Genomic DNA, 18,361 nt, shown 5'->3' with positions numbered 1-18,361 from the left:
AAATGCATCTTTAGAAGGAAAACATTAGGATGCTTGGACTTCGCAATTGACCAAATTCACCCTAGATATGGCGTTTTTCAAACACTATCAGGCATAAATTTTCTGTCAACAAAAAAATTCTTCTCATAAAATTTCTGATTTTATTTCATTTTTACCATAAGTCAAGTAGTATCTAAAATATTGAATAGAAAAAAAGAAAAAACCAAATGAGGTTTAATCTGAAACTATGTCAGATTTTGAAACCCTACCCCCTCCCTTCTAGAAATGAATTTTAAGAGATACATTCAGCAGAGATAAACTATTGACCTTAAATGATTAAGCATTCCCAAATTATCACTTTGAGCATTCAACATCACAATACTAGAAATTTCTATGAGCCATTTAAGAATGATTTATAGTGTTTGCTATTGCAGTTGACCTTTTTGCACTCACAATGATTGCCTAAATATTTAGTTATTTTTCATACACTTTCTCGTAATAACTGGACCCAATATATTACATATACACATTTTTTGATAGAAATTGATATCACTATACAGTATAATACACCAAATATGTTTAAATAACCATTTGATATTTCAATAAATAATTAATATCAATGGAAAGAGACCCATGGACTGCCCATGGATCACTAAGTCCATCTGAACCATCTTGCCCTCACATAAAGGTGTGTCTTTCATAGGTTTAAGATTCCTAATTGTAGTTTCACAATGAACCAAAAACTCATTATTGGATAACTGAGAATGCATGTATATTGCATTAATTCACTGTAATTTTCCCCAGGTGAAGGTCTATGTTCACTGTATGTATAAGGGGGGGGGGGGGGGGGGGGGGGATTAGTTCCATTATGAAACTTTACTAAAAATGTGATGTACATTAATGTATCAATGATGTATGTTTCAACTAAATTCTGAATTACAAGGATAATTCAAACAAATTGATTGAAGTTATAAAATTGGTATCCTATCATGTGCACATTTTTTACTAATATATCTGAGAAAGAATAATCAACAGTGAAATTTCCTTTCTATCTATGCAATATTATTGTCTTTCAAAAGACATGTACATGTAATACACGAGTACATGTACTTGTTTTCCCTTAAATTCACAATTTAGTTTAAAGTATGTTGTACAACATCCACTGCTCTGAGCTCATATAAGTGAATAAATGTTTTTCATCCAAGTCCCAAATTTTGCAGTAGTTCTTTAATCTTCGGAACTTGATCAAATATTTTTAAATTTATGGAGTTGTGGGGGTCCATCATCACTGTAAATGGAGTACCTGTTCAAAATATAGATAAATATATTTAAATATAGCAAAAACGATGAATATCTGATATACTCAGAATTGTCTTACAAATACTGCCTGATCTTTATCTAAAGAAAATATAGTACCTCTCTTTCTGTTACACTTGTTGACTCGAAACCCACTTCAACCTGCACTGGTCCTATCTAACCTCCATTGGTCCTCAGGCTGATGCCTAGAAAAAAAGATCATCATAACTGATATTTGCACAGTTAGGTCTATATTATAACATTGAGTAATAAGACTGCATCAGACAATGTGAATTTTAAAATTGTGTCTCAACACATATTCAGTGAAAATTTAAATACTGATGTTTCAAAATTATTAATTGCAATATGAGATGACATATATGTTTTCATAAACTGCCATTGACTCATCATATCTGTTTATTTACAAATTGTGGGTCGAGAGAAGGACATACGTGTAGTATACATATTTTACTTATACATACAATGCATACATTTACCTATACGAGGGCATATGCAGACTTGTAATTAATTTACATTATTTTTAAAAATGTTTTGCCAACCTACATGTTTGTGTGAAACACGAAACCTCAGGTTTGATATATTTCTTAGGTCACTGAAATTTCAAAGTAATAGTATATGTACACATCAGTCTAGGGAATTATAATACAACACATGCCCCCCCCCCCCACACACACACACTTTCTACCCGGTTCTCCCATACCCCTAGATAGTAGACATTTGTTTTTCATCACTTTTATACATGTAGTTCAAGGTATGTTATTTTCGTGACGGTTATTTTCATAACGATATTTTCTTAATAAAAGAATTGTGAGAGCTAATGTTTACAAATGTGGTATACATATACATGCCGCCCGTTTACATTTACATGCACAGGTTGGAGTTATATTTTAAGCACACATGGAATACATATATACTCACAAAATAATACATCTACTGTATGTCGTGTGTTTAAACTTACAGATGTTATCATAAATCACGTTGTGAAATAGCAGAGGAAATGTGAGTTGAACTTTTGAATAAAAATTTATCAGTTTATGGCATTTTTTTTTTCACTCACCAAACGCACCTAAGATTTCGTTGTTCAAGTTGCATGCATCCACCAAATTCCTCTTCTAGCAAGAAACTTTGTTTAGCATCTCAAAGACTGTATAAACAGTATTTAAAGATCGGCAATTGGGTATAAAAGCAGCCAATCGGTGAAAATGGTGGAATATATGAATTTTCTGGTCACATTCAGATTGCAGCACTTATTTTGCAAAAATAAAGAGTAAGCTGTTGTACTGAAATTTTAAAATGGATATGCTTCTTCCCCTCATAACTGTGCATATATTGGCCATATCTATTTTAGATATAAATTCTTATGAAGTTTTGATTTTGGCCTCAAAAATCTGAAGCAGGGCTAAATTTGTATTTCAAACTAGAGACTGGCAGTTTGTGGGTGTGATTATCTTTTGTTATTGTTTACACCGGATGTTGACTCACATATTGCACGAGCATGCTTGTCTAGTTCTTGATAAGGGGAATTTCACCAAAGGAAACATGTAATCAAACTGTATAACGTGGAAAAAAGTACTTACTCATATATCATTGGTAAATCCAGATTTTATTTTTTAATCATATATAATCACATTCCTTTAAAAAAAAAATTGTTAACTTTATAAAAATAACTCATTAGGACTGTTCAGTCTTATCGCTGTTTCAGAGTTTTGCAGAATTGCTGGTACCTTTTCTCGAATAATGTCAAGCATGATGTTTGTCTGATTAAGCAAAAATCTCCTAAGGCCAGTTGTGTAACTCCCATTGTCTCTCACCAATGATGACAAATGTCCAATTGATCAACCATCACTCTAAAATTACTCTCAATCTGGACTCTTACTTGTGAACATTACAATATCAAAAGAGATAATCACAGATAGTAGGTCTCCAATTATTATAATGGGCAAAGTGTTTCTTAATAATCCTTCAATGCACATGTCCTCCATTGCACAGCTACAATCCACCCCCACCCCCAAATTCTTCTCATAATTGAAAGGTACCAAGAGGAAAATCATAAGTATTAGTATATAAATATTGCATGTAGTTGAGGGTAACATTGCAAATTTTCACCCCGAGAAAACCATTGTCAACCGAGGCGTAGCCGAGGTTGACAATGGTTTCTCGAGGGGTGAAAATTTCAATGTTACCCTCAACTACATGCAATATTTGTTTTATCTTACTGAATGTTATGTAAACTGGAAAGCAGAAAAACTTACGTCTGTTGACATTTGATCAATCACTGTCATGCGATATTTCGTATTTCGATGCGGGTACTCGCGTTTATTACAAACGCTCAAACGACGTCGTCTAGCAATCTACGGCGAACCGTACGCGCATAAATTTGACGCATGTGATAATTTTTTATAATATCACCCGTTGTCAAGTATTGTTACCCGTTGCTAGATACTATCACCCTGGGGCGCGTGTTTTTTGTTCTCAGAGGGTAACAATATGTTTTTTCAAATGCTTCTCGACCAATCAGGTTCGAGTATTTTACATGAAAGTATAATAATATATCATATATACCAATATTTGTGTAATATTATCAAAAACACTACGTGTTTTAAAAGACATGGATAAAACAATGATGAATTCATTTTGTAGTTCCTAGGGTGCAGTTGTGTTAAAGTAAAAACATATCCTTTCAGTGCCTCACAAATCAAGCAGAGTGGTAGAGTAATGCAGGGAAACTTTAGTTTATTTTGATAAATCATGCCAGTCTCCCTGTTCAAAATATCGTCTGCTACAGAGCACGTGTAGAGTCAAGCATCAGACTGCTGCTTATTCTGATAACACTGCTAAGCCCTGCCCTCTTGCCATATATGCTTAATTGCTGTAGGGGTGTAAATTTTTCTAGGTTACTTCCGGCCTTTAATCTCGCAGCATGCAGCACTCGGACATTACGATGCATCAATCAACAACTTTGTTTACGTAGTGCATCTATGTACATGGATTGGTGGTTGGTTTAACATTTCGTTTGGCAAAAAGTTTCACACAGATGAAACATTTGATCTACCATTATTACAGATATTGACGTATACTTATGTGGTATGTGCTGATTTTCTCTAGGCGAGTCAGTCACAGCAACAAAACACTTTCGGAACCCCTTTTTGTTTTTCGACTATTCTATGACGGAGTAAGGAATTCCGGAAAATAAATTCACTTGAAAATACAAATTTTTTACTGATCACGTGGTTGCTATCCGTCGCTACCTTAATACAGTAGTGTATATAATACTGTATGGGGGAATAATTTCACGGGTTGTTATTTTCGTGGTTTTTTCATTCAGACACATTCGCTGTTTCATAAATTCGCGGATTCGAATCACTATAAGCCCCCTCCCCTTTTTTGAAAAAAAACCCACATTGTGTATTAAAGAATAATAAAAATAAGAATATTCACGGCTACTTAAATTCGCGTATTTGTCTAGACCACGAATATAGCGAAAATTTCCCCCGCAATTTATTTTCCCCCTATACAGTATATATATGTTGAACACTAACAATTCACTTCTGTTAGAAAAGAATCATGTTGAACAATAACACATTCACTCCTGTTATAAATAGTTGCTCCTGGACATTCGCAGTTAACTTCCTGACCCCTTAGTAAAATAATGTTGCCTGATTTGAAAGTTTGACCCCTTCATAAAACATTGATCCCTCAGTAAACATTTCAATATACGGTAGAAAAATGTGATGGGTTGAACTAGTATAACAGTAAACATTTTTAGCATTATAATAGCCTGTTTTACTAATAGTAAACCCTTTAGATTGTAAAACCGGACCTCAATTTCCTGAAAACTGTGAATACCTATTGTGAAAACTTTGGTACTTTGTCCCTTGACCTCATTCTATATACATGTAGCTAATCTTTTTTTCTTTTGAGAAAAAAGTTCCCAAAACACTTAATGAATTATCTAATTAAAGATTGCGAAGTATTGTATGATGTGTTTCATACCGATTATGAAGCCGTTCTTGGCATACTGATTTTGACTGCAGATAAGTCCGTTTACCTGAACAGGATATAGGGCTCACGGTGGGTGTGACCGGTCAACAGGGGATGCTTACTCCTCCTAGGCAACTGATCCCACCTCTGGTGTGTCCAGGGGTCTGTGTTTGCCCAACTGTCTATTTTGCATTGCTTGTAGGAGTTATGATATTGATCACTGTTCGTTATCTTCACCTTTCATTTATGAACAATTTGACTCTCTAGCTATTTTCTCTGACTTTTGACTTATAGTATATTATAAGTTCAAAGTAACTCAATTCGAATCTTTTACAAATGTTGCACGAAATGTACGTCATGTGATGAATCTTGTTATCAAAAATATTAAGATTATGAGCATTAACGAAGCTAAACTATAAACACATTTTGAAAAAAATGTATAATATTAAACCCAACATAAAATGTATAATATTAAACTCAACATGCAAAGTGGGAAAATCATTCAGCGCCACAAAAATGTTAGCTATCAAACATGTTATGTTCTCTGTGATAGCAGGGGTCCCATAACGTCATATAAATATGATTTCAGTATTTGGATGAAATACAGGTACAGAATATGTGAAAATAATTTTCAGGTGAGAAATCCAGTATGACGACAGACTCTCAGATCATCAGCTCCCAACGGTCATCACAACCTCACGGTACATTGATTCAATTGTTTAACTTTCTGTTGGTTTAACCTCATAATACGATTTTGTTAAACATTAATTATATTCACATTCATGGACTCTTTTCTTTTATTATGCCGAGCAATATATTCAGCACCATTCACTTGATTGTGATATTGCATGTTTATATTGGTTATGAGTAGAAGATGACCCTATTGATTTTCAGGTCAAAACGTCAAGGGTCAATCCACTCTCAATATAGTAGGATACTGTCCGATGATTATCTAAAGAACACTTTGGTTGACATACATCAAACTTGGTGCACTGTTACATAATAAAGAGTAGATGACCATTCTTGATTTTGAAGTCAAATAATGAAAGGTGAAGGGTCAAAATGGATATAGGAATATGTGGTCTCTTATATTTTAAGATACATTTGCTTGATTAAAACCAAACTTAATAGACTGATACACGATAAAGAGTAAATAAGTTTTAGGTCACACGGCCAACGGTCAAAAGACAAACTGCACTTTGGAATTCACTGCAAGCTGGTGCATGACAAAGGGTAAATGATCCTTATTGATGTTGAGGCACTATAGTCAAAAGTCAAGGGTCAAACCGGATATAGGAATATGCTCAAGATCTTGAGAACCATTTGCTTGACAGACACCAAATTTGATTCACTGGTGTATCCTAAGAAGTAAATGAGCCCTATTGATTTGAGGTCATATGATCAAAGGGCATATAACATTCAACACTCCATTATAAACCTACATAACATTTAACACTCCATTATTATGATGCATGTGTATAACCTTTTTCAGTTTTGCACCACGAGAGGGATATATGTTTTACAAACATTTCTTGTATTTCTTTTGAAACTGACCTTGTTTTTATCCTCGACAATGAATTGATGTTTGTTGCAAACTAGTTCGATACGTTTATTTAGTACAACCTGTATCAACAAATATGAAGGGTCGCCACGGTCAAAGGGTGTCTTGGCTGTTCCTTTGACCAACGCTATGATATTTTAGTACTTAAATCTAAACAATAACACGGGTTATGAATTTTTTCTTCAATGTTTCCTACCTTCATCATCTGATTAAACAACAAAGGAATCAATTTATTGTTTAAATGGATTTCTTCATCTCCACCCAGCCCATCAATCCCAGAAATAGGAATACGTTTATGCATAAAATGAGAGTAAAAATATAAAACAGATGATATATAGATATATGCATTTGAAATATACTTATATAGCATCCATTACTTCAGTAACGTACTTGTAATGTTGTTTTATACAGATGAAATATCCGGTACAACCACAGAAAGCGATAGCGCGATCAGTACCAGTGACCCGAACACGCAGCAACAGTACCAAGCTAGTGGTAAAATGAATACCATCATTTGTTTTCTCTATTTTACAGCCCCGCGGGGATTTGGATTAGAATAGGTCCTCAGTACCCCTTGCTGGTCGTAGAAGGCGACTAAATGGGGCGGTCCTTCGGATGAGACCACAGAACCGAGTTCCTGTGTCACAGCACGATAAAGACCCCTCTCTGTTCAAAGGTCGTAAGCGCCGAGCATAGGCCTAAATTTTGGAGCCCTTCACCGGCAGTGGTGACGTCTCTATATGAGTGAAATATTCTCGAGAGGGACGTTAAACAATATTCAATCAATCAATCTCTATTTTATATACGTACACGACAGTGAAGCTGAGCGAGGAGTATGTAAGATTGGAGTCTTTTATTACCAATGATGGTTTATTTGTATTTCCTCCAGAGAATGCTGGGAAGGGTTCTAGTGCGGGAACAGTAGCGGGAGCTGCGATTGGAGGTTTTGTCCTGGGAATCGTGGTCAGTCTTGGCATCATGATTTTCTTGCGAAAGCGTGAATCCCACGGAAAGCAAAACAAGTAAGAAATCTCAAAGTAGTAGATACATTCAAGGAGCTCAGAAATCATATAAATATTGGCTACATGTATCGCATTAGTTCTAATCATTAATCATACCTGAATCCTAGCTATAGATAAATGGTTACTGTCTTGGTTATGTAAATACGTGTCTGAAATTGAGAAGAGGGCGGGGGGTGTCAGATGTCCGGTCCTCCAAACTATAAAAAGTGCAATGTGGGTAAGGGAGTCTAAGCCCAGTGGCCTGTGACAGTTTTATTAGGTCCTTTTGTGTGATTTCGACAGTTGCATGTAATTGATAGTCGTTTTATATTCCGTTCTTCACTTGCAATAGACATGTATGTGCAACCAGAAATAACACAACCCTTATTCATAAAAGAATAAGTTCACTATTACCTATTTCCTAGAGTTATCTACATTGGTCAGTAGAGCTACAATCGACTTAACTTAGAATTTTCATAGAATTAAATGAGAGCATGTTTACTAAGTTGATGGAAACTCCTTATTCGTAACAAGAAATCATTGTTTTATTTCAGTGATTGCAGAAAAGTAGTCGTTAATCAATCATATGACAAAGATACAGAATTTGGAGAATCAAGTCAAATTTCAAATACAACAGATACGGTAAAATAGTCTCAAAATATCAATTTGTAATTCCACGTTGTAGTTTTTATTATATATGTAAATATATTTTATTATGATTATTATTATGATTATTATTATATATAGAAACAGGTATCTCACGTGCGACCAACCATCAGAGAGGCCACATACTCCAACATAAAATGTCCATCCGACAACGACAATGGCGACATTTATAACCACTTGAATGAAAAGGAAAAGCCTGGTGCTGACTTAGACGACTACGACCACGCCCACCCATCCACAGAGCACGGAGCCCCTGATGAGGATTACTGGCATCTCAACTCCAAATTAGAGCGTGGAATGGGGTCAAAACAGAATGGTGATGTGTACGACACATCAGGATTCGTAGAGAGCAGTGATCACTATTTTACAATGGAAAACAGGAACGTATCGTGACAATTCTTCTCCATTAATCCGCTGATGAACGAAATTTACACATCGTCTTGTCATGTCTTGTTTATTTCAAAGATAAACTGTAATGTTTACATTTTAGAAAAAAAGTACAACTTTCGATATCACCCGAAAGTTAAAATCTAGGGAACGGTATGGCTTCTGTGCATTGTGGAACACACTTGCATGTACAAACATCTATCAAAACAAGGCACATAAACGTAGCATAGTTTATCAAAGTCTCTTGTTGTTGTTATTGTTGGTTTTCATGGTTCATGTAAGTAAGAGCCACACCCATTGTACTATTGGTATCTTATATGGAAGATACTCGACCTTGATAAGTCACAAAAAAATAGTGCGGGAGAGGAGTGTAAACAAACACGTGTTTGTTACACCAACTTTCCACAATAATGTGCCATTACAGTACAACAAATTGTTCAGAAGCATGTATAACCGTCAAAACTCCATTATAAACCTACATAACCTCCATCACTCCATTATAAAGCTACATAACATTCAACACTATATCATAAACCTATATAACATTCAACACTCCATTATAAACCTATATAACATTCAACACTCTATCATAAACCTATATAACATTCAACACTCCATTATAAACCTATCTAACATTCAACACTCCATTATAAACCTACATAACATTCAACTCTCTATTATAAACCTATATAACATTCAACACTCCATTATAAACCTATGTAACATTCAACACTCTATCATAAACCTATATAACATTCAACACTCCATTATAAACCTACATAACATTCAACTCTCTATTATAAACCTATATAACATTCAACACTCCATTATAAACCTACATAACATTCAACACTCCATTATAAACCTACATAACATTCAACACTCTATCATAAACCTATATAATATTCAACACTCCATTATAAACCTACATAACATTCAACACTCCATTATAAACCTACATAGCATTCAACACTCTATCATAAACCTATATAACATCCAATACTCCATTATAAACCTACATAACATTCAACATTCTATTATAAACCTACATAACATTCAACTCTCCATTATAAACCTACATAACATCCAACACTCCATTATAAACCTATAAAACATTCAACTCTCCATTATAAACCTACATAACATTCAACACTCTATCATAAACCTATATAACATTCACCACTCAATTATAAACCTATATCACATTACACACTCCATTATAAACCTATATAACATCTAACACTCCATTATAAACCAATATGACATCCAACACGCTATTATAAACCTATATAACATTCAACACTCCATTATATTCTTATATAACATCCAACACTCCATTATAAACCTACATAACATTCAACACTCTATCAGAAACCTACATAACATTCAACTCTCTATTATAAACCTATATAACATTCAACACTCCATTATAAACCTATGTAACATTCAACACTCTATCATAAACCTATATAACATTCAACACTCCATTATAAACCTACATAACATTCAACTCTCTATTATAAACCTATATAACATTCAACACTCCATTATAAACCTACATAACATTCAACACTCCATTATAAACCTACATAACATTCAACACTCTATCATAAACCTATATAATATTCAACACTCCATTATAAACCTATATAACATCCAATACTCCATTATAAACCTACATAACATTCAACACTCTATTATAAACCTACATAACATTCAACTCTCCATTATAAACCTACATAACATCCCACACTCCATTATAAACCTATAAAACATTCAACTCTCCATTATAAACCTACATAACATTCAACACTCTATCATAAACCTATATAACATTCACCACTCAATTATAAACCTATATCACATTACACACTCCATTATAAACCTATATAACATCTAACACTCCATTATAAACCAATATGACATCCAACACGCCATTATAAACCTATATAACATTCAACACTCCATTATAGTCTTATATAACATCCAACACTCCATTATAAACCTACATAACATTCAACACTCTATCAGAAACCTATATAACATTCAACATTCAATTATAAACCTATATAACATTCAATACTCCATTATAAACCTACATAACATCCAATACTCCATTATAAACCTACATAACATTCAACACTCTATTATAAACCTATATAACATTCAACACTCCATTATAAACCTATGTAACATTCAACACTCTATCAGAAACCTATATAACATTCAACACTATATCATAAACCTATATAACATTCAATACTCCATTATAAACCTATATAACATTTAACACTCCGTTATAAACCTATATAACAACTCACACTCCATTATAAACCTATATAACAACCCACACTCCATAATAAATCTATATAACATTCAACACGCCATTATAAACCTATATTACATTCAACACTCCATTTAAATCTATATAACATTCAACACTCCATTATAAACCTATATAACATCCCAAACTCCATTATAAACCTATATAACCTCCAACACTCGATTATAAACTTATATAACATTCAACACTCGATTATAAACCTATATAACATCCCATATTCCATTATAAACCTACGTAACACTCAACTCTCCATTATAAACCTATGTAACATTCAACACTCCATTTAAATCTATATAACATTCAACACTCCATTATAAACCTGTATAACATTCAACACTATATTATAAATCTATATAACATTCAACACTCCATTATAAACCTAAATAACATCCAACACTCCATTATAAACCTATATAACATCCCACATTCCATTATAAACCTATATAACACTCAATACTCGATTATAAACCTATATAACATTCAACACTCCATTATAAACCTAAATAACATCTCACACTCCATTATAAACCTATATAACATTCAACACTCCATTATAAACGTATATAACATCCCAAACTCCATTATAAACCTATATAACACTTAATCCTCGATTATAAACCTATATAACATCCCATATTCCATTATAAACCTACATAACATCCCACACTCCATTGTATACCTACATAACATTCAACACTCCATTATAAACGTGTGTAATATTCAACACTCCATTTAAATCTATATAACATTCAACACTCCATTATAAATCTATATAACATTCAACACTCCATTATAAACCTATGTAACATTCAACACTCCATTTAAATCTATATAACATTCAACACTCCATTATAAACCTATATAACATCCCACACTCCATTATAAACCTACATAACATCTCACACTCCATTATAAACCTATATAACATTCAACACTCCATTATAAACTTATAAAATATTCAAAACTCCATTATAAACGTATATAACATTCAACACTCCATTATAAACTAACATAGCATCCCAAACTCCATTATAAACCTATAAAATATTCAAAACACCATTATAAACCTTTATAACATTCAACACTCCATTATAAACCTATATAACATTTAACACTCTATTATAAACCTATATAACATCCAATACTCCATTATAAACCTATATAACATTCAGCACTCCATTATAAACGTATATAACATCCCAAACTCCATTATAAACCTATATAACACTTAATACTCGATTATAAACCTATATAACATCTCACACTCCATTATAAACCTATATAACATTCAACACTCCATTATAAACGTATATAACATCCCAAACTCCATTATAAACCTATATAACACTTAATACTCGATTATAAACCTATATAACATCCCATATTCCATTATAAACCTACATAACATCCCACACTCCATTGTATACCTACATAACATTCAACACTCCATTATAAACGTATGTAACATTCAACACTCCATTTAAATCTATATAACATTCAACACTCCATTATAAATCTATATAACATTCAACACTCCATTATAAACCTATGTAACATTCAACACTCCATTTAAATATATATAACATTCAACACTCCATTATAAACCTATATAACATCCCACACTCCATTATAAACCTACATAACATCTCACACTCCATTATAAACCTATATAACATTCAACACTCCATTATAAACTTATAAAATATTCAAAACTCCATTATAAACGTATATAACATTCAACACTCCATTATAAACTTACATAGCATCCCAAACTCCATTATAAACCTATAAAATATTCAAAACACCATTATAAACCTTTATAACATTCAACACTCCATTATAAACCTATATAACATTTAACACTCTATTATAAACCTATATAACATCCAATACTCCATTATAAACCTATATAACATTCAGCACTTCATTATAAACCTATATAACATTCAACACTCTATTATGAACCTATATAACATTCAGCACTCATTCTAAACCTTTATAACATTCAATACTTCATTATAAACCTATATAACATCCCACACTCCATTATAAACCTACATAACCTCCAACACTCCATTATAAATCTATATAACATTCAACACTCCATTAAAAACCTATATAACATTCAACACTCTATCATAAACCTATATAACATTCAACACTCCATTATAAACCTATCTAACATTCAACACTCCATTATAAACCTACATAACATTCAACTCTCTATTATAAACCTATATAACATTCAACACTCCATTATAAACCTATGTAACATTCAACACTCCATTATAAACCTATGTAACATTCAACACTCCATTTAAATCTATATAACATTCAACACTCCATTATAAACCTATATAACATCCCACACTCCATTATAAACCTACATAACATCTCACACTCCATTATAAACCTATATAACATTCAACACTCCATTATAAACCTATAAAATATTCAAAACACCATTATAAACCTTTATAACATTCAACACTCCATTATAAACCTATATAACATTTAACACTCTATTATAAACCTATATAACATCCAATACTCCATTATAAACCTATATAACATTCAGCACTTCATTATAAACCTATATAACATTCAACACTCTATTATGAACATATATAACATTCAGCACTCATTCTAAACCTTTATAACATTCAACACTTCATTATAAACCTATATAACATCCCACACTCCATTATAAACCTACATAACCTCCAACACTCCATTATAAATCTATATAACATTCAACACTCCATTAAAAACCTATATAACATCTCACATTCCATTATAAACCTATCTAACATTCAACACTCCATTATAAACCTATATAACCTCCAACACTCCATTATAAAACTATCTAACATCCCATACTCCATTATAAACCCACATAACATTCAACTCTCTATTATAAACCTACCTAACATTCAATACTCCATTATAAACCTACATAACATCCCACCCTCCATTATAAACCTATATAACACTCAACACTTCATTATAAACTTACATAGCATCCCACACTCTATTATAAACCTATATAACATTCAACACTCCATTTTAAACCTATGTAACATTCCAAACTCCATTATAAACCTATATAACATCCCACCCTCCATTATAAACCTATATAACATTCAAAAATCAATTGTAAACCTATATAATCTCCAACACTCCATTATAAACATAGATAATATTCAACACTCCATTATAAAGATATATAACATTCAACACTCCATTATAAACCTACCTAACATTCAACACTCCATTATAAACCTATATAACATCCCAAACTCCATTATAAACCTACATAACATCCCACACTCCATTATAAACCTATATAACACTCAACACTCGATTATAAACCTATATAACATTCAACACTCCATTATAAACCTATATAACATTCAACACTCCATTTAAATCTATATAACATTCAACACTCTATTATAAACCTATATAACATTCAATACTCTATTATAAACCTATATAACACTTTAACTAAGTCAATATTATCATTTCCTCAGATTTTTCCTGAATTGATTGTGGGACATTGAGACCCAAATCCTTTGATAGACTGAGAGACGTTGGGTTAATCTTAGATGATAGTGTAGTACTTGAAGAAATACATACATGTGAAACAGTGTCTGATGTAGCAGGTGCTTATATACTTATCTACAACTACCCAATGCAGTAGCAGTTGTTGGTTATTGTCGTGATGAGGATCCAGCTCCGAGATCCGAGTCTGAGGGGCACTATATACTGGTAGGGTTGTACATGTAGTATCATCAGGGGTTCTGGTGCCACTGGGGGTGGGGTGTAGGCTTCCATGTGTGGTAGTACAAATCTATTCTTATTTATTTCTTATATATTTATTCATTTTTCGTTTGATTATATTTTTGAAAAGTTTAGTAAATGTCGGATTGAGTAGGACTTCTTCTGCGCATCGGATTGAGTTGTTTTTCTTCTGCGCATTGGATTGAGTTGATATTTTTGTAACGCTAAATTTCATTCGTCATTAAGTATTACCCAATAGTCATGATTAACATTTATCTATGAGTTACCGTTCAAACTTAGTAAATCAGAGCAGTGTACATTTTACTTCGAAGGTCTAGCTGTCCAGCTTCAATCAGGTGCATCTTGTGGTACGTAAGAATCATATTTACTTAAGTCTTACCTTACTACAATATTTTTGTATATGACTCTTATTCTTAATTGCAACGTTTATACTTTATTGTATTTTTGCAGTTAAAGTTGTCTAAGTATATTTTCAGAATTTGTTTGTAAGTTCAAAGGTCAATTTCTTACAGAACATATTTTTCTATTATAAATGTATGCTGTATTATTGGCAACTTATTGTCAATAGTTTATTCAAATTATGAACTTGTACTTTTTGTCTAATGTAAAACTTATACGGTACCAATTTTGATGCACCAGATGCACATTTCAACAAATAATGTCTCTTCAGTGATGCTCAACCGAAATGTTTGAAATCCGAAATAACTATGAAGTTTTAGATCTAAATATAGCCAAAAACAGCGTGCCAAACAAGTACCAAAGTACGTACCATCTATTCTTCTGTGTTTAGTAAACCAGAAGTGATAAAAGAATTAGATAGGTTATATGAGGAATATGTGGAGCCAAATTCGTCCAAGGATAAGAGCTATGCATGAGGGAGATAATCCTTAATTTTGAAAGGAATTTCTAAATTTTATAACAGCAATTAAATATACATCCGTATTTTCAAGCTAGTAACGAAGTACTTAGCTACTGGACTGTAGAGACCCTCAGGGACAATTTTTATTTGTTTTGCTTATAGGTCAATGCCTTATACTCATACTTATACATTTCTACAAAAATAAACAACATAAAGCCGAATCAAGACTTTCCTTGCTGCTAATACATAACACCACGACCCGGTCTTGTATTTACGGGGGAGATGGTTGCGTACGGTGATGTGGACTTCCTTTTAGATTGCTTAGTCCTCCACACTTAATGATGGATAATTACCTTGGGATAAAAAAACCCAACAGTAATAACTGTAGGTGAAAACAGAATGTTTAGCTAAAAGCACAACTGATGTGTGCAAAACTGAAATACGGCGACCATAGTGGTTAAACGCTGTTCCAGATAGAATTAAAAGTAACAACTATTTACGCACAGTAAATGACTGAAAAGCATAATGTTTGGAATTAAACACTCACCGTTAGTTCTCCTACTAGAATATTTTACCAAATCTGTTACTTGTTGTAAGAAAAAAAGGGAGATGAAAAGGATGCCTCGTTGAAAAAAAAGTTTTCTTTGTTGTAAATATTGTAAAGGAAGCAGTTATTGCGCTTGATGAAGATACTGGGATTACAGAGATTGATCAGGATATGGGGCTCACGGCGGGTGTGACCGGTCAACAGGGGATACTTACTCCTCCTAGGCACCTGATCCCACCTCTGGTGTGTTCAGGGGTCCGTGTTTGCCCAACTATCTATTTTGTATTGCTTGTAGGAGTTATGAGATTGATCACTGTTCGTTATCTTCACCTTGCATTAACGATGATGACATATAAGCATATTGCACTAAAAAAAGACACAGGGGTTGTCTATCTTGAACCAATAACTGATTCATTCGTTCTCAATAAAGGGACTTAACTCGTACTGCGTGAAGCCGGAGTATGCCACGTTTTCGGAGTTTTTTTTTTTGGGGGGGGGTCATATAAGATTTCCCCCATGCTTGATGTATCACGTGTCATGGTATTTTAGTGGCATTTTTATGGATTAGGGAAGCAGAATTTTGCACAATGTAGTTACTATCATTACTATCAATAGATATGCATTATTAGTCATAATATCAATGAATAGTCGGCGTTTGATAGCTACGTCGGGTTGTCGGCAAAATATAAACATTTTGTGATGTCATCAGATATGAAAATAGAGTGGGTACATTCTGTTTTAAGGTCTTGAAACGGAAGCATTGTATTCTGTCGACTCGAGAGAACAAGATGGTTTTTGAATGGGAGAGGCTGTAAGCAAGAATACCCAATATCCCCTTATTTAGTTTTATTATACGCACAAATACTAGCAATCAAGATACGAAGTAGCAAACGCATCGGTAATGAAATGTTTTCATAACACAATTTTCTAGATGGTTCTAAAATGTGACTGGATGTAACACTGCAAGAGCTTCAGGATTTCAAAATTTTGTCTGGTCTTGCAGTTAAATCAATATAAGCTGTCGGCGGCGGCAATTTTTTTAAATCACGAAAGTGTCGCTAAAACGTTTTTTCGATGCGAAATATAAAATTCTAAACTCAATTTGAACTCAACGAAGGTCTAAAACGCACTGAAAACGAGAAAATTAGCAGTGCCAGAATTTTTGTCTTGCAAGACAGTCTTTTCCTGACGTAATCGGAGATATGCAAGTGACCTCTGGGTCAAACCCTCGGAGGCTGATATACGCATGTGCATGCAGAGTATCGGAGATTACGTAAAAGATGTCGGGGAAATGGGGATCGAAAGTAAAACTAACAGATTTAGCAAGAAAAAGGAATAAAAGAGAAGCTAATGCTAAATTAAACAGAAACAAAATATATATTGGGGACCAGTACGATCGTTGGACGGAGCTACGGACAAAACTGTCTTTGAAAACAAACATCGAAGTTGCAGATTCTGCTTGACAAGTAAGTGTGTAGTATATTATATCCATTATTTTGCACGATATTTATAAGAAAGATTGGGGAAAACTCTAAATACATTATTGGTCTTCTAAGCTTTATTTTATATCTAGCCGATGTTATTTGTTGCTGAAGTAATACACAACAAACAAGCATCTCCATAAGCTAGTTGGTAACGTAAATATTGTGAGGTACGGAAGGGGTAAACTGTGATCTGTAAACGTTTATATTTCGTTGTTCTAGCTATGAAGCTAAGGATGAACAAGACAAATCGACAAATGTGCCTGCGGAAAACGTCTTCATCCCTCTGTTACTTCAACGCCTGGTCCATCAGCATTGAAGAAAATCTGTTTAATACAGTCTGATTTATCAGACATTTCACTAGATGAAGTTGGAAAAGAGTAAGTATCTAGGCCTGTTACACATTTTGTAAATTTTTTTAAATGAATCATGTC

General features: G+C 33.2%; 1 protein-coding gene across 1 annotated transcript in view; it reads left to right on the top strand.

The window, feature by feature from the left end:
• LOC125653795 (uncharacterized) overlaps positions 1 to 9,131 on the top strand; it is a 30,844-nt gene extending 21,713 nt beyond the window's left edge. Inside the window, exons 8-12 of the mRNA XM_056145201.1 lie at positions 5,913 to 5,978; positions 7,250 to 7,333; positions 7,728 to 7,860; positions 8,394 to 8,481; positions 8,587 to 9,131. Coding sequence (XP_056001176.1) covers positions 5,913 to 5,978; positions 7,250 to 7,333; positions 7,728 to 7,860; positions 8,394 to 8,481; positions 8,587 to 8,898 — 683 coding nt within the window. The 3' untranslated portion in view covers positions 8,899 to 9,131. The remainder of the gene's footprint in view (positions 1 to 5,912; positions 5,979 to 7,249; positions 7,334 to 7,727; positions 7,861 to 8,393; positions 8,482 to 8,586) is intronic.
• Positions 9,132 to 18,361: the final 9,230 nt, after the last annotated feature.

The sequence above is a fragment of the Ostrea edulis genome, chromosome 7 (genome assembly GCF_947568905.1).
Source record: "Ostrea edulis chromosome 7, xbOstEdul1.1, whole genome shotgun sequence".
NCBI lineage: Eukaryota > Metazoa > Mollusca > Bivalvia > Ostreida > Ostreidae > Ostrea > Ostrea edulis.
This window is presented reverse-complemented; position numbering and strand designations above follow the sequence as displayed.